This window comes from Balaenoptera musculus, chromosome 11, assembly GCF_009873245.2.
Source record: "Balaenoptera musculus isolate JJ_BM4_2016_0621 chromosome 11, mBalMus1.pri.v3, whole genome shotgun sequence".
NCBI lineage: Eukaryota > Metazoa > Chordata > Mammalia > Artiodactyla > Balaenopteridae > Balaenoptera > Balaenoptera musculus.
In genome coordinates this window covers 25081741-25104210 of record NC_045795.1, presented here as the reverse complement: position 1 = coordinate 25104210, position 22470 = coordinate 25081741, and the positions used below count along the sequence as shown (strand labels likewise).

Genomic DNA, 22470 nt, shown 5'->3' with positions numbered 1-22470 from the left:
CTACCTTAGGTAATATGTTTATTTTAATAATATTAATTCTTCCAATCCATGAGCACAGTGTATCTTTCCATTTGTTTGTGTTGTCTTCAGTTTCTTTCATCAGAGTCTTAACAGTTTTCTGAGTAAAAGTATTTTACCTCCTTGGTTAGATTTATTTCTAGGTATTTTATTCTTTTTGATGCAGTTGTAAATGGATTTGTTTTCTCTTTCTGTTAGTTCTTTGTTAGCATATAGAATTGCAACAGATTTCTGTATATTTTGTACCTTATGGCTTTACTGAATTCATTTATTAGTTCTAAGTTTTATTGTGGCACCTTTAGGATTTTATATATATAGTATCGTATCATCTGCAAACAGTAGCAGTTTTACTTTTTCCTTTCCAATTTGGATTCCTTTTATTTCTTTTTCTTGTCTGATCGCTATGGCTAAGACTTCCAATACTACGGTGAATAAAATTGGAGTGAGTGGTCTTCCTTCTCTTGTTTCTAGTCTTCGACAAAATGCTTTCAGCTTTTTACTGTTGAGTGTGAAGTTAGCTGTGGGCTCGTCATGTATGGCCTTTATTAAGTTGAGGAAAGTTCCCTCTCTGCCCACTTTGTTGAGAGCTTTTATCATACATGGATGCTGAATTTCACCAAAAGCTTTTTTTGCACCTATTGAGATGATCATATGATTTTTATTCTTCAATTTGTTAGTCACATTGATTGATTTGTGGGTTTTGAACCATCCTTGCACCCCTGGGATAATTCCCACTTGATCATATTGTATTATGCTTTTAACATAGTGTTGTATCCTGTTTGCTAATATTTTTTGAGGGTTTTTGAATCTATGTTCATCAGTGATATTGGCCTACAATTTTCTTTTTCTGTGGTGCCTTTGTCCGGTTTTGGTATCAAGGTGATGCTGGCCTCATGGAATGAGTTCAGAAGCATTTCTCCTCCTTCAGTTTTTTGGAATACTTTAGAAGGTTAGGTGTTAACTCTTCTTTAAATGTTTAATAGAATTCACCTGTGAAGCCCTCTGGTCCTAGACTTTTGTTTCTTGGGGGTATTTGATTACTGATTCAATTTCATTACTAATAATCAGTCTATTCATATTTTCTATATCCTCTTGATTCAGTCTTAGGAGATTGTGTGTTTTTAGGAATTTATCCATTTCTTCTAGGTCGTCCATTTTGCTGACGTGTAATTGTTTGTACTAATCTCTTATGATTCTTTGTATTCATGTGGTGTTGGTTGTAACTTCTCTTTCATTTTTGATTTTATTTATTTGGATCCTCTCTCATTTTTTACTTGATGAATCTGGCTAAAGGTTTATAATTTTGTTTATCTTTTCAAAGAAACACCTCTTAGTTTCATTGATCTTTTCTGTTGTTTTTTTTAGTCTCTATTTCATTTATTTCCTCTCTGATCTTTATTATTTCTTTCCTTCTACTCACTTTGGATTCTGCTTATTCTTCTTTTTCTACTTCCTTTAGGTGTAAGGTTAGATTGAGATTTTTTATTTCCTGAGGTAGGCTTATATTGCTATACACTTTCCTCTTAGAACTGCTTTTGCTGTGTCCCATAGCATTTTGTATCATTGTGTTTCCATTTTCATTTGTCTCCAGGTATTTTTTATTTCCTCTTTGATTTCTGCAGTGACCAATTGGTTGTTTAGTACTATACTGTTTAGCCTCCACACATTTGGGTTTCTTACAGTGTTTTTTCTTTTTTTTATTGAAGTATAGTTGATTTACAATGTTGTCTTAATTTCTATACAGCAAAGTGGTTCAGTTATACGTATATATACATACATATACACACACACATTCTTTTTATATTCTTTTCCATTATGGTTTATCACAGGATGTTGAATATTGTTCCCTGTGCTATACAGTAGAAACTTGTTATTTATCTGTTCTACATATCGTAGTTTACATCTGCTAACCCCAAACTCCGAAACCATCCCTCCCCCACCCCACCCCTGGCAACCACAAGTCTGTTCTCTGTCTGTGAGTCTGTTTCTGTTTTGTAGATAGGTTTATTTGTGTCATATTTTAGAGTCCACATATAAGTGATATCGTATGATATTTGTCTTTCTCCTTCTGACTTCACTAATAAGATAATCTCAAGGTCTACAGTTTTTTTTTTTTCCTTGTAGTTGATTCCTAGTTTCATGGTGTTGTGGTTGGAGAAGATGCTTCATATGATTTCAGTCTTCTTAAATTTACTGAGACTTGATTTGTGGCCTAGCATGTGAACTGTCCTGGAGAATGTTCCATGTGCACTTGAAAAGAATGTATTCTGCTGCTTTGGGATGGAATGTTCTATATATTTTTATTAAGTTCATTTGGTCTAATGTCATTTAAGGCCAGTGTTTCCTTTTTGATCTTCTGTCTGGATGATCTGTCCATTGATGAAACTGGAGTGTTAAAGTCCCCTTCTATTATTGTGTTACCATCAGTTTCTCCTTTTGTTTGTTAATATTTGCCTTATGTACTTACGTGCTTCTGTGTTGGCTGTATATATATATATATCTTTTTGGATTGATCCCTTTATCATTATGTAATGCCCTTTTTTGTCTCTTTTTACAGCCTTTGTTTTAAAGTCTACTTGGTGTGATATAAATATTGGTACCCCAGCTTTCTTTTCATTTTCATTTGCATGGAATACCCTTTCTCATCCTCTCACTTTCAGTCTGTCTGTCTTAGGTCTGAAGTGAGTCTCTTGTAGGCAGCATGTAGATGGATCTTGTTTTTTTGTTCATTTAGCCCCTCCATGTCTTTTGATTGGAGCATTTAGTCCACTTACATTTAAAGTAATAATTATTGGGGAATTCTCTGGCAGTCCAGTGGCTGGGACTTTGTGTTTTCACTGTCAAGGGCCTGGGTTTGTTCCCTGGTCAGGGAACTGGGATCCTACAAGCCACATGGCGTGGCCAAAAAAAAAAAAAAAAGAAAACAATGCCACAGAGTCATGAGCTGTGTCCTCCACTGCCCATCACTTCCTGGGGTAACTCAGAGAGCTCTAGTAGGGTTGGGCGCTAGACACTGGGAGAAGGAACCCTTGGTCTATAGGGCGTTTAAGATGCATGATTGGGAAGCAGCCAACCCTTTTCTTTGGCAAATCAAGGGCTGGAGTGTTAGGTTTTCTGAATGCTGTAGCAGAACCTTAGCCTCCTTCCTTATTTTCTTAGCAATTATCAGTTAGGATAGTACCAACCCCCCTCTTATGCCCCCTGTCATCAGAGTTCTGGTGCCAAGCTTTGTGGTTCCAGCTACAAAGTGTGGCACCTTACTAGAACTGACTGATGATCTTATGGTTTCCATGGAGGCCAAGCTACAGGGAATCAGTCTTAAACAATCAACACCTAGTTTTCATAAGAGAGTGTGACAAATTAGATTTATTCCAAAAATGGAAGGTTGATTCTACGTTTGAAAATCTGTTGATTTCCCAGATGAACGGATTACCGGAACCATCGTGCTGACTGTCCCTCCTGTGCCTCTTGGCACAGGACTAGATCAGACTGCCCTCATAGCAGTGACCACAATTGAAATGAAACCATGTTTTGTGTGTTTAGAGTCTGTGGCCCCGAATAGAATGTTTTCTCCATCAAGGCAGGAATTTTATCCATACTGTTAATTGTTATAATCTCTGTATTCAGCAGTGCACCTGGTACATGGTATATGTGGTCACTAATAATTTGTTAGATGAACGGATAAATGGGTGGGTGGTTGAAGTAAATGACTGGGCCCCCCCCCGCTCTAGATCCAATACTCTGTCTTTATAGAAGGACATGTATTCTTTTCTCTTGTAATGATTCCTTCTAAGCGTTAATTCTACTAAGATTGGTGACCTCTAGGGATAGTTCAAGCCGAATATGGGAGAGAGACTTTACAGAAACAGTCTGGGCTATTATTTATGTGTCCTGTTCGCAGATGGAAATACTCAGCCCTGTGTTCTGCCGGGAGTGTGGAGGAGCCCCTGACCCTCGGTCAGAGCTGAAGCCTGCACTCCCTCTGGTTCTCAGGAATGCCTGGCTGCTGGCTGCTGTGTGTCAGTCTTTCTTCCCATCCTCATTCCTTTCTCTTTCCTCTCCCTGCTGTCTTTTGTTAGAGAACTTCCCTCGGTGTGTGCTGGAAATCTCAGACAAGGAGGTGTTGGAATGGTATACTGCCAAAGACTTCATTGTTGGGAAGCCACTCACTATACTTGGGAGAACTTTCTTCATTTATGATTGTGATCCATTTACTCGGCAGTATTACAAAGAAAAATTTGGAATCTCCGATTTACCACGCATTGATGTGAGCAAGAAGGAGCCACCTCCTGTGAAACAGGTAACAGGACACTGGTTCTGAGGTTACAGAGAGAGTTCATCTTCTGATGCATTAATAGAAGTTTAAGGAAAGGGATAAAAAAGGCTCTTTTGTGAATACCCAATAAAAAAAAATGGACAAAGCATGTGAAATAGAGCAGTTCACAAAAGAAGAACTACAAATGGCTAATGAACATACGGAAACACCCTCAATTGATAATCAAACAAAGAGAAATGAAAATAATGAGGTTTAGGATCTATTTGATTTAAAAAGACTCACAATATCCAGTGTTTGCCCTGGTGTGATGCAGTAGGCATTTCGTGTACTGTTAATAGGCGAACCAATGAGAAAAACTTTTCTGAAGGGCAGTCTGTCTCATTTTAACTTTTTCAAAATAAAATATCACATATCTCTTGACCCAGAAAATCTGGTTTGGGGATTATAAGTAGATATGTGTGAGGATGTGTAGTGTAGCATTACTTATAATAAAGTGTAAGGACATTGGCAGAATAAATTATAGTATATCCATCCATATAATTAGAGGACTATCAGACTTGTTAAAAAAAGAGGGAGTCTATGCGTATTAACATGAGAAAATGTCCATAACATTGTTAAGGGATTGTGAATACATGACATGGCACTATTTTTGTAGATTACTGTATACAACATCTGCTTATATTACTGAGGAAAAGACCCAGAGGAATGTTTCCCCGGACTGTTAACAGTGGTTAGTTCACCATGGGAAGGGGAGGGAGGGAGGGAAGTGGGAGATGATCAGGGAGCTTTCTTTCTATACCGTGTGGTTTTAATTTCGCTTTTTTTTTTTTGGCCATGCCACGTGGCTTACGGGATCTTAGTTCCCTGACCAGGGCTTGAACCCATGTCCCCTGCAGTGGAAACATGGAGTCCTAACCACTGGCCCACCAGGGAGTTCCCTTAATTTCAGTTTTTATACCAAGCCTTGTGTTACTTTAATAATTTAAAAACTTTTTGATTAAAAAAAAGACATCTTTTAAAATTCCAGACCACTAAGGCATTTCATTTTTTCTTGCCTATTTATCAAACCCTTTTACTTAAAAAGTGATTGGGAGCAAAACAAAAACTGATTCACTGAAGATGTTGGAAGACAGTGTTCTTTAATTGCAACATCGCTCTCCTTAAAATCACGCAAAACCCCAAAATTCAGTTCTGTGCACCTCAAAGTCCACTCTGAGAGTAAGTTCATGGTGTCTTTAATGCACCAAAATAGTAATTTAATAAACTTGAACCTTCAGAGTGGCTCAGCCACATATTTTAGGGTTTGAAATGACAATTGCATGTTTTCAAAATTACACATTACACAGCAGATTCAACAAGCACCTGAAGTATTAAGGCCCACAGTGTCGTAGACCAAAACACTGGTGCTCGTTGTACCTATTTGGGGCAGGAACAACTCAAACAACCTCTCTGTTGCCCATGTATAAGATAGTGTGTTAGCACCTGTGGCCCATCTTTATTTTGCCAGCGTGTGTATAAAATAATGCCCGTGGGCTCTTTTCTTTTTGAAAGACACGACTGGAAGGATGGAATGATTGAATTCCTCCTGCCTTCCCCGCATCTGCTGCCCATGCTGCTTGCACTTAGCCTCCAATTCTACTGAATTACAGGTGGTTCTGCATCCTGTTTTATTCCCCTGGACTTTCGCTAATGCTCTTTCTCCTGCTTGAACCACTTCTCCATCATTTCTCTACACGGCTTTTTCTTACCTCTCACAACTCAGTGTAGGCTTTCTCTCTTCCAAGAAGGCTTCTCTGAAGTGCCAGGCAGGGCTCGCCCCCCATCGTCTGTGTTCCTGGGATACTCTGTGCCTCCCTCCACTAGCACTTATCGTATTTAAACATCTGTTTATGAATTTTTCTATGAGACTAAGTTCCTTGACAGCAGGACCACTGTTCATCTTTGTGCTCCTAGCGCCTAACACAGTGCCTGGCAAATAGGAGGTATGTGGTGTGTTTCCTGGATAGACTGAAGAAGACTGCCTAGGCAGTATGTATTTGTTCCCCTCAAAGGCAAGTGATATCTTAGGCAAGGCTTTTAGAACCAACATCTCATAAAAACAGTTACAAAGAAGGATTTGGATTTTGGTGCTAGGCCTTCCTGGGGCAATAAAACTTCCAGAAGGGAGTGTGGGTGATGATAATGCCTCTTGCTGTCAGTTTTTCCTCTGATAGAGCTCCTTACCCATGAATGTGCTCATGGATTAAGAATTATAATAAAACCCATGTCCCTATGCCCCAGTTTTGGGGGCAGCATTTGATGCAGTCTACAGGAAAAAATACCATGTGAACAGATGTAGATTTTGATCAACCAAACTACTCTACCACTTGAGTTTATAGATAAGTATTGTGTGAGATTGCAGTCCAGGCATCACAATGAAAAGTACAAGGGTGATGCTGTTAAATGTCAAACATTCTCATAAGGAGGAGTCTCACCTAACCAGGAAGTAGGATGGGGAGGGCTTGTAGCACACTGGTGCACTTTTCCTAGTGGACGGCTTTGATCTGTCTTTTGAGCTGATAAAAGCTTTGAGTCCTAGAATAGCCCTGCTCTCCATCCTCATTACTATCACCTTTCCACCCCCCAAATTTGTCTTCTAAAGAAAGAAAGGGAGGGAAGACTTGGATAGAGAGCAGAGAGAACTGAAGAACCACTATAGATTTTGGTTTGTTTGTTTTGCACTGTCTCAGTCACTCTGTATAATACAATGAATTCTCCATCCTTACATACGGCACATTAGTTGTAGTGTTTGGTCAGTTTATTTTCTCTATAATAAATAATTCTGCTACAAATAAATCCTCTCTGCCTGTCCATGAAAGTCTTTGTTGGAAATGAGTAGGAAAGCTCCACTTACCAAACAGCAAATACCTTTTAGCTCTCCTCAATCATTACCTCTCAGTCATCTAAACTCTACACAATGTAGTTGGAACACAGGGATGAGAGCCGTAGCAGGTTCTAGAGGGACCAAGCCCGAGTCAAGCTGATGGGCAGGGACAGAAGTGGATATGCAGTGCGTATATTTAATTTGGGAATCTCGGTACCCAGGTCAGGCTGATCTGCCAGATCAGGAGTAAGTCCACATGGATCCAGAAGCCAGACGTGCTGGATCTCAGGCTGGATCCATCTGGAGACATGCTAGTAGGGAGGAGGAAGAAGCCAGGACCAGGAGAGCTCATCTGCCGTGGAGCTGGCCTCTGAAGGATGAGGGACTCCAAGACTTTGTGTGTGCGTGCATAATTAAGAAAGCCTGGGCAGAAACTCTGGAAGGTGGGTCATACGAACAGGAGTGTCTAGGCGTGATAATGTCCACAGTCAGAGGAATGGCTCTCGTTTAGAACAGGACCCAGGCGGTAGCTTGGAGCATGAAAAGCATGGTGCCAGGACCACAGGCACAGGGGCTGATATTTAGAGAAAGTCTTTATTCCAAGCAGAGGAAATGAGATGCAACTTGGGAAAAATAGGTAGAAACCTGTTAAAACAAAAGGAATTTGAGAGGAAGGTGCTCAGAAACTTACCTGCCTATTTTAAAACTCCTTAACCTCCCCCCACACCCCCCAACCAGGCTGCTCTCACTGTGTATTGATATTAGACTCCACCACTGTGCATTTCCGCCCACCTCCAGAGTCAGTCAGAGCTTAGCATGCAGTATCTCACCCAAAGTCCCTCTGTTCATGGCAACTGTGTATATTCACTGAGTAGTGGTTTTGCATTTGGAGCAAATTAAGTCATCGTCCATCTACTGGATCCATTAGTCATATTCCAGCCATGAAGATCACATTAACTACAGCCCAGGAAGTGGGTGAAGGATCAGTGTTCTAAGCACCCCACCTTGGACGAAAAGAGCAGAGTCCCTGGTTTCTGAGGGAGTCCCTTGTTGCAGATGGAGCAGGGCTCATATAGACTAATTTGTTAAAGTCCCTGAATACAATATATTAAAAGATTTGGGGAGGGTATCTACTAGTAAAAGCGTGGTACAAGCTAGTTTGCTGAGAAAGCATAGCAGAAAGGAGTCAGAGAAAAAGAACTCAGCTGCAGTCCGCCTAGCATTGATGAGAGGGAGGAAAACAACCTCTGAACTACTTAAGTTTTTAGACAAACAGATCTTAGCAACCTATAGCGGTGCTTTCAGCCCTTCATGGAACCTAAATGAAAAATATAAGTTCATCCTAAACTTTCACACTCATCAAATAACCTTTGCATCTGGAATTTAGTTCCATGAGTTTGCTCCTTCACTAAGAAAGGGGAATCCTGTGTGGACAGGGGGATGTGTGTTCTCAGTGAAGTATGGCTGTCATTCTCTTAGGCAAAAATGAAGAAATAAAAATAGGGACTTCCCTGGTGGCACACTGGTTAAGAATCCGCCTGCCAATGCAGGGGACACGTGTTCGAGCCCTGGTCCGGGAAGATCCCACATGCCGCGGAGCAACTAAGCCCATGCGCCACAACTACTGAGCCTGTGCTCTAGAGCCCACGAGCCACAACTACTGAAGCCCATGCGCCCAGAGCCCGTGCTCCGCAACAAAGAGAAGCCACTGCAATGAGAAGCCCACGCACCGCAACAAAGAGTAGCCCCTGCTCGCTGCAACTAGAGAAAGCCCACACGCAGCAACGAAGACCCAACGCAGCCAAAAATAAATAAATAAAATTAAAAAAAATTTTTAAAAAGAAATAAAAATATTAGAAATACAGAGGTAAATCGGAAGTAGCATGAACCAAGTCCTGACACCCTCACCCTACCCCCACCTCCGACACACACACGTGCCCACTTTGGGTGAATTGAGAAAACAGTTTCCAGATCTGCCAGGCTGAGACCCACACCCCAGACAAAGAAGTCACAGACCCATAGGCTTAACCGTGCTGGAGGGCCACACAGGCCAGGATTGGGGCTGGGAGCAGGGCCAGGCTCTGCTTTGGCAGTAAGGGGTCAGTGGACATAAGTGATAGATTAAATCCAGCCCCGAGTGTTACTTTGTAGCATCATCAGTCACTTGTATGCGCAGTGATCATGGTGTAAAATCTATAAAGAGGAATGGAATGTGTGATATGTTATTTTTTCTGATTACATTTGTATATGTAGAAATTGCTTTTAAATAAATGTTTTCTAGATTTTAAAAAGAAACTTAGTTACCTTTAATTTTTAGAACAAGGAGCATCTGCTTTATTTCTTGCTTCCTGTGTTTCTTCAGGAATTACCTCCCTATAACGGTTATGGACTAGTTGAAGACTCTGCTCAGAATTGCTTTGCGCTCATTCCAAAAGCTCCAAAAAAAGATGTTATTAAAATGCTGATGAATGAGAACAAGGTGCTTCGTTATTTGGCTGCACTGGTGAGGACAATTTTTATATCCTAAGATTCTGTTCTGTGTCAGTACTGTGCACAGTTGTCCATTTTGTCTGTAAGCTCTAGAGTAACAGCTGCCAGAGGTATGTGTTTATTTAAACAACCACTGGCTCCAACCTTCAGGCAGGTTGGATAGTATTAAGTATGGTGCCCCTGAACCAAGACCTAGCTCAAGTCCTATCTGCCCTCACAATCTTTCTTAAATCATTAATCTCTCTATCCCTCAAATTTTGACAGGCATTTTGGCCTTTTTTATTAAGCAATTATGAAAGCCTGACTTACATTCAAATTATCTATTTGTGTGCCTTTCCAGTGAACTGTGATTTTCTTGAGGGTAGGGACCATGTCTTACTAATTTTTATCATTGGTGATATCTAGCTTGATGTATTTTATATTCATTAAATGTAACAAATGGAATCATACTAATTTAATAGATGTGAACTTTGAGAGGTCATGTGGCTAGTGGCTAAGAGGTTTGGAAACAGACATAAATTCAAATCCTGAGTGTTCCACTCACTGGCTGAATTACCTGAAGCAAATTACTGATAAGAATTCAAAGGACAATGTCTTTAAAAGTAGAAAAAAATGCAGAAATAGAAATATAAGCATTTTATTTAGAAATATAGACATAAATAGGAGAAATTGAAATAAGTTACTGTGGGAATAGAAATGTATTTGAAAAAATAAAAAGTAAATGAGAACATAGTTGACTAATGTATTTTTTAAATATTGAAAAAGCTTTGAAACAAGGGAGTTCTAGCAAATTCTAGGTCAACTAGAACACTCCATACGTTAAGAATTCTGATTAATGAAGGTTTTGCATTGTTGCTAAGTTCTTTGAGTTACTGTTAAAGTTCAAGAGGTTTGTTGAATTATGACATAGTAACTATGAACTCCTTGAGGGCAGGAGTCATGTCTCTTTAGACTTTGTAGGCACTCAATAACTGTTGGATGAATGGGTAAATGAATTTATTTACACATACACTATCTGTGAGTCAGGCAATATAATATACTCATTTTATGTTTCAAAACATAAGAATCAGAGAGGCTAATTGGTGTGTCCCAGGTCTTACTGCTTAGACAGAGGCAGGACTAGGACTCAACCTAACGAAAAATATAATTCGAAAAGGTACATGCACCCCAATGTTCATAGCAGCACTATTTACAATAGGCAGGACATGGAAGCAACCTAAATGTCCATCAACAGATGAATGGATAAAGAAGTTGTGGCGTATGTATGTATGTATGTATATACACACACACACAGACACACGTACATACATACAATGGACTATTACTCAGCCCTAAAAAAGAATGAAATAATGCCACTTGCAGCAACATGATGGACCTGGAGATTATGATACAGTAGAATTTCAATGAACAAATGGAGAAGAGAAGAGTGCAATAGAAAATTACCGTTAAGCGCACACCTCAGCAGTACTTGTTGCTGACAGGGTCCATCAACGGATGCTAAAATTAGTGGGAAAACCTTTGAGGAGAAACAAGATTTTCATGGTTTCAAAATATCTCCTCAAGATATTTACTAACTGCAAAGGGAAAGATGGTAACATTACAGGGGAGAAACCCACCAGGCATCTTCTTAACCAAGTGATCAAGTTCAACATCAATAAAAAGATGTTCTGTTATCATGAACTCCTTGATATGCACAGAGAAGGACGTGTTTTGTTTTTTTTTCCTGTGGTATTTTTGCCAAAGATGCAAAAGTGAGATGCATGAGGGACAGTCAACAAAATAATTGACCAGTACTCATGTCAGGGTCATGAAAGACAAGAGCAGACTGAGGAACTGTCACAAATTGGATGAGATTAAAGAGAAATAACAACTAATGCAGTATAGGATCCTGAAACAGAGAAAGAACATAAGTGGAAAACAGGTGAAATTTGAATAAGGACAGTAGTTTATTTAAAGCATTATACCATCATCTTCTGGGTTTGATAATTGTGCTATGGTTATGTAAGATATTACTGTTAGGTGAGGCTTGGTGATGGGCTTATGAGAATTCTCAACTATGCAACTTTTCTGTAAGTCTGATAAACTTAGTTCAAAATAAAATGGCAAAAACATTTTTAAAAAAGTTTTAAATACTCCTTCCTGCCAGGGTGAGCTGTTGCCCCCAGCCCCCTTGCACACCCGAGCCTGTAGTCCTGCTCAGAACTTTATTTTCTTCTAAGTGTGATGGGGATCCTCTGGAGGTTTGAGAGGAGAGGAAGGATGTGATTTAATTTTTATTTCTTGTTTGTTTAAAAAAATTTTTTTTTATTATAAGGGTGTTCAACGAAAAAAGTTTGGAGACTGTCAGATAGGGAATGGTATGAGGAAATTATTTTACCAAGAGGAAATTCAATGACTTTCTCTACTAAATGAGAAATGACACAAATAATTCCATGGTCTGAATGAGAAGGTGTGTGCTGAAATTGTGATGTGAGAGGATTTTAGTCAAGAATAAACATGTCTGTATTTAGGCTTGTTCTGTCTGGAATTTGTTTCTTGGTGATTTGATTTAGGAAAAGTCTTATCAACAACGTAGTTTCTCAGAATCACTTTCAACTCTATGACATTATATTACTCCTTCGTCCCTTCTTAAATTTTCTTTTTTAAATTATGTATAAAAATGGATTTGTTTAAAGGCGTAAGCTTTGCATAATCACCTGGTGTCCTCGACGTTGAACATAATGTCAGCCACGAGGTTTCAAACTGGCAGCCTGTGGACTGAATGCAGCCCATATGTTTTCTTTGGCCTGCCTGGTGCTTTTAAAGCATTGAAGTCAACATTTTAAAGTCAGGGTTTTTATATAGTAATCCAGATTTCTGTTTTCTCATGAAAAATTGGATCTAGCAACATTGGGCCTATATTCATTCCCACAATCAAGTGGAGGTGAGTTGGGGCAGCCTCCCTTAGATGAGGTATGTCCTTTCCCGGCCCCCCGAGCCCCACCCCATACTGTTCATTTATATTATACTTCATATGTTAGGTTTATATTGTACCCTAGTCCCTGTAGATATTTCAGTTTGAGGCTTTTGCATAGATCACGTACCTTCGTAATATCTTCTTTTCTTCACCTTTCCAGGAATCCCCCATCCCAGAAGACAAAGACCGCCGATTTGTCTTCTCTTATTTTCTAGCCACTGACATGATCAGTATCTTTGAGCCTCCTGTTCGCAATTCTGGTATCATTGGGGGCAAGTATCTTGGCAGAACTAAAGTTGTCAAACCAGGCTCCTCAGTGGAAAACCCCATCTATTATGGCCCCAGTGACTTCTTCATTGGTGCTGTGATTGAGGGTAAGTCTCAACACAGTTTAGGCTCTTTTTCTGGCCAAGTGAATGGGTTCTTCTAATTAGGAATTTAATTCAGTTAACCCTTGTAGGAAGCAGTTAGTCTGCAGTCCAGCTGTACATGTGGTATAGTGTATAAATCTATAAATCTCCTTTATCAATTAAACTGTAAATTGGTTGCATTTGTTGGCTGTAGATGGAGACTCTGAGCTCCCTAAACACCAAGCAAACTAGTGCATATTAGTTTAGAGAGCAACTGAAAGTTCATTAGTCTACGTCACAAATACACACCTGTGAATTTTTACTCTTGGTTGCCTGATAAAAACATGACCAGGCTAAGTGTATTTCTACCCTTTCCCCAGTGTTTGGCCACCGGTTCGTCATCCTTGATACAGACGACTGTGTTCTGAAATACATGGAGCGCAATGCTGCCCGGTATTCACCAGAAGCACTCCTGTCAATTCAGAACCGTGTTCGAAAGCAAGAAGCTCCTGCACCAGAATTGGACAAGTATGTTTGACCATCTAAGGTCCATTTTGGCTTTGGCACAATGAGATATTCAGGAAGCAGTTCTTAAAATGAGTGGATAATCACATTTTAGATTTTCAGATTTCCCTCACCAATGGAAGGTCTTAGACGTACATAGGTTACCTGGGTCCAACATAATAGCTAGTAACTTAGAACTTTTTCAACTTCATATATTTAGCAAATAATTATTGAGTGCCTTGTATGTATCAGACACTATCACTAGGCCCTTAGGCTTTTATCAGTAAACAAAATAGACCAGAAGTTGCTGCCCTCATGGAGTCGACCCTCTAAGCAGTGGGAGTTAGCTAATAAACAGCATCAGTAAGTTAGTTATACAGTGTGTTGGGTGATGAGTGCTGTGGGGAAGTGGAGCAAAACAAGAGTGATAAGGGTTCTGGAAGGTGGGGGTGGGTTGCAGTTGGTTGGGGGAGGTGGTCACACCTTGGGGAGGTGGTCATACCTTGTGAAGGTGGCACTGAGCAGACACTTGAAGGTAAAGGAGTCAGCTGCGTGGACATGTGGAGGAAGAGCTTTCCAGGAAGAGGGAGCAGTGAGTGCTAAGACCCTAAGTATGAGCAAACCCGGAGCACACAGGTAACACTGGCAAGAAGTAGGCCGGTGAGTGGCTGCAGTGGAGGAGTGAGGAAGAGGAGCAGGAGCCGGAGTTAGAAAATTAGCAAGGAGCCAGATTGTGTAGGACCTGCTAGGTCTCTGGAAGGATGTTGGCTTTTCTCTGAGTGAAAGCGAGAGCCACTGTGGGGCTTCTGAGTAGAGGAGGGGCACGATTTGACATGTGTTTTAAAAGAAGTGGCTGTTGTGTTAAGAATAGATTCAGAGGGAGATTAGTTAGGAGAATGTGGCAGTGATCTAGGCAAGAGATGGTGGTGCATGGACCAGGGTAGTATCAGTGAAGGTGGGGAGAAGTGGTCTGATTTGGGGTATATTTTAAGGTAGAGCTAATAAGGATTCAGGCAGATGATATAGGGGAGATAAGAGAGAGAGTAGGTAAGAATGACTAAGGTTTTTGGCCTGAGCAACTGGAAAGGAGTTGACACCAATTGAGATGGGGAAGAAGTCCATTGTGGGTAGAGGAGGGTTTTTTTTGGCAGGGCGGGGGCAGGAGGGATTTCAGTTTTGGATATGTTAGGGAGGTTTTTTTGGTTTTGTTTTTAAATTTTTATTTAATTTTATTTATTTTTTGGCTGCGTTGGGTCTTCATTGCTGCACACAGGCTTTCTCTAGTTGCGGCGAGCGGGGGCTACTCTTAGTTGCGGTGCGCAGGCTTCTCGTTGCGGTGGCTTCTTTTGTTGCAGAGCATGGACTCTAGGTGCACGGGCTTCAGTAGTTGTGGCCCACGGGCTCAGTAGTTGTGGCTCGCGGGCTCTAGAGCACAGGCTCAGTAGTGGTGGCGCACGAGCTTAGTTGCTCCGTGGCATGTGAGATCTTCCCCGACCAGGGCTCCGAACCCGTGTCCCCTGCATTGGCAGGCAGATTCTTAACCACTGTGCCACCAGGGAAGTCCAGTGTACTAGGTTTAAGATACCTATTAGATATTCAAGTAGAGAGATCAAATGGGCTGTTGGATATATAAATCTGGAGCTCAGGTGAGAGGTCTGGGCTGTGGGAGTTGTGGGCATATAGATGATATTTTCAGCCATGAGACTGGGTGAAATCTCTCAGGTAGTCATTGTAGACAAAGAAGAGAGAATAGCTCCAAGGATTGCGCTATGGGGTTCTCCAGCGCTAAGAGTTGGGAAGAGAAACTGAGCAGGACAACTAGTGAGGCAGGAAGAAAGCCAAGTGGGTGTGGTGTCCTGAATCCAGGCCGTCCCCTTTTGCACAGTAGTGCGGGACTGTAAACGTGACCATGCAAACAATCTTAGCACCAATGGGAAAATTTACTGCTGTTCTGCAACTTTAAAAAATTTTTGTCAAAACATGAAAAGCTCTGATGGTTATAAATGTATAGGGAAATCAAAAATAGTAAAATTGATTTTTATTTAGTGCACTGTAATTTAAGACATTGGCAACATTGAGAATTAAAAGTGTTTTATTTCTTTATAAAAAGCATATTAAGAGTAGTTGGAACAGTGCTTGCCATCTTGTCATATAACTTATGATACAGAGTGAACGTCTTTTCTGTGCCTCGGCAAATGGTCATATTCCTTTCCAAGTTTGGATTGACTTCCAACATTTTATTATTTTTGCTTTCAATGTTGCGAAATACATCCTAGAGTTCCTTTAATGAGTGAAATCTCTCAGAGTTCTTTTAATGTGAAGTTTTTTGTTTGCTGGCATTTGGGATATCTTCATCCTTTTTTTTCTTTTTTTGGCTACATTGGGTCTTCGTTGTGGTGCGTGGGCTTCTCATTGCAGTGGCTTCTCTTGCTGCAGAGCACAGGCTCTAGGCACACGGGCTTCAGTAGTTGTGGCTCGAGGGCTCTAGAGTGCAGGCTCAGTAGTTGTGGCGCACGGGCTTAGTTGCTCCAAGGCATGTGTCTTCATCCTTTTCGTTGCGACCACTTCCCTCATTTATGTCAATAAGCCAGCCTTTGCTAGGGTCCTCTGCCTGCACATCGAGAGTCTCTTAAACCACAGCAGTGTCAGCATTCCCACAGTCAGCTAGTTCTTCTATAACTCCATTGTGTTTGACTTGAATTCTGCTTCTAGCTCTATCTCTTTTGGTTTCTTTGCCACACTCTCATCTTTGTTGACCAGTTCTCTCTTTCAGTTATCCATTTTTGTAAAATGTCACTTGAGTTTATCCTTTAGAGAAAAGGAGGCAACATAGCTACACACTTTGCTGTCTGTGTGTGACTTGAAAAACATGCCCAGTGATCAGTCACTGACAGACTTTCAAAGAAGTGATATGATTGTCGTTGATCGTGATGCACATCTATTATTTATGTAATAATTCATGGACTGAAAATCTGACAGTCAATTTGCACTTTAGGCAGTTACTCACAGTTACTAACTGAAATTTGAACTGTGTTGTTGAGGGACTGGGTTCTTTAACCAAATGGTGGTAAGTGAAATTCATGTATATCTGAGCCTTGAAAAGCAAGAATTGCCTGCAAATCAAGGAAGACAGTGATTCATTGTGTCACATGGGGATTTAGCAATGTGTAGGCGACACTGGGGACCTCAGTGGAGACTGCCACTGGAATAGGAGGGGCGGGAGTGGGCTTAAGAGAATGGGAGGAGAGGAATTCGAGCTTGGAAGTATAGCCCCCTCTTTTGAGGAAGTTGGTGCAAAGGGGAACAGAGAAATGGGGGAGTAGCTGGCCGGCGAAGTGGGGTCAAGAGAAGGTATTGGTGTCTTAGAATAAGATAAAGAGAAATTCAAGTTCTGGGTTAAGAAATCCATGGCTATCCTTGTTTTGATCCTCACTTTACCCCTCTTCTCTTGTGATGGGTCAGAGAGGTGAATGAGAGAAGATGCTTGAAGGTGATATGAATACAAGGGTCATGCTCTAAGGAAGTACAAATCCTGTATTTGAGTAATCATTGCTACGAATAATGAAAAGGGATCCTGAGTACTTGTCAGGCCTGAGAACTTTTTATATCAAGTGTTAGTTACAGGATGATGAAATTTGGAGTTAGCCATCTTCTTTCTCTGAGCTAGAAGATTAAAACAGTGCACAAGTGATTGGAGTATTGACTTCATCTGAAGTTCTTTTCGGGCTTGGGTCTTCATTGCTGTACACTGAACTCAGCCTAACAGATAACAGATTGCCCATAAGCCCACTCCTCTGCACAAACCCTCCCTGTGTGAAGAGCGTGAACACCCGCGTGTTCGCGTATCTTGTCCTTGTTCGGTTGACCTGCCCATCTGTGCTCTTCAGCTTCAAGAGGACCCTCCTCCCCTGCTCGATGACCCTTTTCATCCTCTCTTTTTCACTTCCAGCAATTTTTCCCATATAGGCATTTCCAAATATTCTCACTTTCTTTTCCATTTTCTTTAAGCCCCAAGCGCCTCCATATTCACTTTGCAGATGGTCTCAGTCAGACCCAGTGATCCAGTGTGAGCTGCTTCTGTTTTCCTACTCTTCACCTTAGAGTGTTTCTTTACTTATCTCTTTACCTTCTTGTCACAGCTAACTAGCTCCCATTTCTCCAAATTTAGTTCTTTTGTGTCTGTCACCGCCTCCTCTCTGACTCCTCTCGTATCCAGACACTCTTCAGAAGTTGTTTCCTTGAGGTTACTGATTGTTTTCAAATCTAATGATCTCTTGTCATTTATTCATTAATTCAGTGATATTGGCGCCTGCACCACATGCCAGACTTTAATAAACATTTAGGCAGCCAGGTGAGGGAATAGGAGCTCATTGTCTAGGGCAGAGGTTGGCAGACTTTTTTGGAAAGAGTAGTAAATAATTTAGGTTTGTAGGCCATACCAGAATCTCTGTTGTAACTATGCAGCTGTGCCCCCGTGGGGTGAAAGCAGCCGTAGACAATGTGTAAATGAGCAGGTGTAGCTGTATTTTGATTAAACTTTATTTAGAAAAACAGGCTGCCCGCTGGCTTTGGCCTCTGGGCCAACCCCCTGGTCTAGTGTTGAGCCTTATTGATCTACATATAATGTAAATTACTCTTTACCACACCCTTTTTGAAACCCTATGTTTTGAGTTCTAGAAAGTCAGAGTCTCTGATACTCTTCCTACTTCCCTGGAAGCTTGTTCTTTGTATCTTTTTCCTATTTCTGTCTGCTAGGTTGGTGTTTCTCAGGGTTCTGGTTTTGGTTCTCCTGTTCTCTTGCTCTGAACTCTGGACGATCTCATCACATCGCAGAGTGTCTGAATAAGTCGCTCTCCATCCTGACGTTCTCCTGATTCTGCTCCCAGGTTCCTGTCTGCCTGCTCGATGGGTCTCCGTGCAGCTGAGCCACCAGCACCTCACACTTCGTGCAGCTAAAAATGAGACCACTGTTGTCTTCACCTTCCTGGCACACCTGCTGTTCCCTCGTCCTTCTTCCTTCTTTCTGTTCATCCGTCTCATCAAGTGGCGATGACAGTGAGTTGTGCTCATGTGTGTAAAGCACCAGCCTGGTGTTGGGCACACAGGAGGCAAGCAGTGAATGTCGGCTCCCCTCTTTCTCTTGGTCACCTCAGGGCTCCATTTACCTTGATTTGAAACCTCCTCTTCTATTCTGCACCATATTCAGTATGCTGCTAAGTTCCTTTATTTTATTCTGCAATATCTCTCACCTCTGACTTCTTTTCATTCTCACCACCATTTCCTAATTTAAAGCACTCAGTCAGTTTGGAATTACATTTATCTGAACTTAACAACAGCAGCACTAACAACAGAAACAAATTTATATTAGCTTAACCCAGTGGAGTTTTATGTTTTCTTATGGAACACGATGTCTGGAGGTCAGTGGTCCAGAGCTTTCCCAGCCCAACAGAGACCTGACTTCTCTCTCTCCTCAGATATTCTGAGCAAGTAGCTTTTGTCCTCATGCTTTTCTCTCTGTGGTTACAAGTGAGTGTTCCATCTCCAGCATTGCATCTATATTCCAGGCAGGAAGAGGGGAAGGACAAAGGGGTAAGAGACTGAAAAGCCAGTCTTGCCATGTCTTTCCTGTTTTTAAAGGGCTTATCCAGAAGCACCACTGAGCAACTTCTCCTTACATCTCATTGTCTGGGCTGTATCACTCGGCCGCTCCTGATTGCTGCTCCAAACAAAGTGAGGGCTCTGTTAGGAAGAAGGAGGGGTGAACATTGGGCAGGTACCCACCAGTGTTTGCCGAGGCGCCCACAGTGCCTCCAGACTCCTCTGCCCACCTCCACTCTCTTCCTTAATCCATTGCGCACACTGGCCAGACCAGTCATTCTGGAACTTGGCTCCAAATTCATCATACTACTTCTCCTCTGCTAATTTTATTGAGATAGAATTGACAAAACCGTATATGTTTAAAGTGTACAATGTGATGATTTGATATACATATACATTGTGAAGTGATTATCACAGTCAAGTCAGTTAACACATCCACCATCTCACACAGTTACCGTTTATTCTCGTGGGTGAGTGGCGGGAATGCTTAAAATCTACTCTCTTAGCAAATTTCAGGTATACAGTACTATATGGTCACCATGCTGTGCCTTAGGTCCCCAGAACTTATTCACCTCATAACTGAGTTTGTACCCTTTGACCAACATCTCCTTTTTCCCCCTACTCTCCAGCCCCTGGCAATCACCCTTCTACTCTCTGTTTTTATGAGTTCAGCATTTTTTAATATGTCTAAAATCACTAGTCATAATGTCCTTCAGGTTCATTTATGTTGTTGCAAGTAGCAGGACTTCTTTTTTAAATCCATTCATCTCTCAAGGGACAGTTTGGTTGTTTCCATATCTTGGCTATTGTGAATCATGCTACAAAGAACATGAGAGTGCAGATGTCTCTTTGGGATACTAATTTTGTTTCCTTCATATATATATACACACCCAGAAGTGGGATTGCTGGAGTATATGGTAGCTCTATTTTTAATTGTTTGAGGAACCTCTTTACTGTTTTCCATAGTGGCTGCACCAATTCCCACCACTGTTGGGAATTGCTATCCTAACAGGTATGAGGTTAATAGCTATCCTAACAGGTGTGAGGTGATACCTCATTGTAGTTTTGATTTCCATTTCCCTGATGATTAGTGATGTTGAGCATCTTTTCGTGTACCTATTGTCCATTTGTATGTCCTCTTTGGAAAAATGTCTATTCAGTTCTGCCCATTTTTTAATCGAATTGTTTGGGTTTTTTGCTACATGTGAATTCATGTGAATTCACATGTAGCAAAACTTGAATTCACATGAATTCATGTGAATTCATGTGAATACATGTGAATTCCTTATATATTTTAGATCTTAACGCCTTATCACATATATGGTTTGTGCTATGGTTTGAATGTTTGTGTCCCCCCAAAATTCATGTTGATGTCCTGATGTGATGCTATTAAGAGGTGGAGCCTTTGGGAGGTAATTAGTGGCTTTATAAAGAAGGCCTCAGAAGCTGGCTAGCCCCCTTCCACCATTCAAGGACACAGTGAGAAAGCACTGGCCATGAATCAGGAAGAGAGCCCTCACTAGCCACCACATGGAATCTGTGGCACCATGATCTTGGACTTCTAGCCTCCAGAACTGTGATAAATACATTTCTGTTGTTTATAAGCGACAACAAAGACTACTAGAGACTACAAAGACTACTAGAGACTACAGTCTCTAGTTTTTTGTTATAGCAGCCCGAATGGACGAAGGCAGTTTGCAAATATTTTCTCCCACTCTGTTGATTATTTTGTTTTGTCGATTATTTCCTTTTCCATGCAGAAGCTTTTTAGTTTGATGTAGTCCTACTTGTTTATTTTTGTTTTTTGTTGCCTGTGCTTTTTGGTGTCATATCCAAAAAATCATTGTCAAGAATAGTGTCAAGGACCTTTTTTCCTATGTTTTCTTCTAGGAGTTTTACAGTTTCGGGTCTTATGTTTAGGTCTTCAGTGCATTTTGAGTTAATTTTTTTGAGTTGTATAAAATAGGGATGCAGTTTCATTCTTTCTTTTTTTTTAAATAGATCTTTATTGGAGTATGATTGCTTCACAATACTGTGTTAGTTTCTGTTGTACAACAAAGTTAATCAGCCATATGCATACATATATCCCCATATCCCCTCCCTCTTGAGCCTCTGTTCCACCCCTCTAGGTCGTCACAAAGCACCAAGCTGATCTCCCTGTGCTATGCTGCTGCTTCCCACTAGCTAACTGTTGTATGTCGATGCTACTCTCACTTCTCCCCAGCTTCCCCCTCCCCCCCCCCGCCATGTCCTCAAGTCCATTTTCTATGTCTGCGTCTTTATTCCTGCCCTGCCACTAGGTTCATCAGTACCATTTTTTTTTTAGATTGCATATCTATGCATTAGTACACAGTATATGTTTTTCTCTTTCTGACTTACTTCACTCTGTATGACAGACTCTAGGTCCATCCACCTGACTACAGATAACTCAATTTCGTTTCTTTTTATGGCTGAGTAATATTCCATTGTATGTATGTGCCACATCTTCTTTATCCATTCATCTGTCGATGGACATTTAGGTTGCTTCCATATCCTGGCTGTTGTAAACAGTGCTTCAATGAACATTGTGGTACGTATGTCTCTTTTTGAATTATGGTTTTCTCAGGGCATATGCCCAGTAGTGGGATTGCTGGGTCATATGGTAGCTCTACTTTAGTTTTTTAAGAAACCTCTGTACTGTTCTCCATAGTGGTTGTATCAATTTACATTCCTGCCGGCAGTGCAGGAGGGTTCCCTTTTCACCACACCCTTTCCAGCATTTATTGTTTCTAGATTTTTTGATAATGGCCATTCTGACCAGTGTGAGGTGATACCTCATTGTAGTTTCGATTTGCATTTCTCTAATAATTAGTGATGTTGAGCATCTTTTCATGTGCCTCTTGGCCATCTGTATATCTTCTTTGGTGAAATGTCTATTTGGGTCTTCTACCCATTTTTTTAATTGGATTGTTTGTTTTTTTGATATTGAGCTCCATGAGCTGTTTGTATATTTTAGAGATTAATCCTTTGTCCATTGTTTCATTTGCAAATATTTTCTCCCATTCTGAGGGTTGTCTTTTTGTCTTGTTTATGTTTTCCTTTGCTGTGCAAAAGCTTTTGTTTCATTAGGTCCCATTTGTTTATTTTTGTTTTTATTTTCATTACTATAGGAGGTGGGTCAAAAAAGATCTTGCTGTGGTTTATGTCAGAGTGTTTTTCCTATGTTTTCCTCTAAGTTTTATAGTGTCTGGTCTTACATTTAGGTCTTTAATCCATTTTGAGTTTATTTTTGTGTATGGTGTTAGGGAGTGTTCTAATTTCATTCTTTTACATGTAGCTGTCCAGTTTTCCCAGCACCACTTACTGAAGAGGCTTTCTTTTCTTCATTGTATGTTCTTGCCTCCTTTGTTGTAAATTAGGTGACCATATGTGCGTG

General features: G+C 40.8%; 1 protein-coding gene across 3 annotated transcripts in view; it reads left to right on the top strand.

Moving 5' to 3' along the window:
* Positions 1–22470, top strand: part of EFHC1 (EF-hand domain containing 1) — a 59466-nt gene that overhangs the window by 27162 nt on the left and 9834 nt on the right. For all 3 annotated transcript variants that reach the window (XR_005021992.1, XM_036870587.1, XM_036870589.1), the window contains 4 exons: positions 4098–4318; positions 9520–9660; positions 12764–12977; positions 13334–13481. Coding sequence is in view for 2 of the 3 variants with exons in the window: in XM_036870587.1 (XP_036726482.1) it covers positions 4098–4318; positions 9520–9660; positions 12764–12977; positions 13334–13481 (724 nt within the window). In the remaining variant the exon portion in view is untranslated. The remainder of the gene's footprint in view (positions 1–4097; positions 4319–9519; positions 9661–12763; positions 12978–13333; positions 13482–22470) is intronic.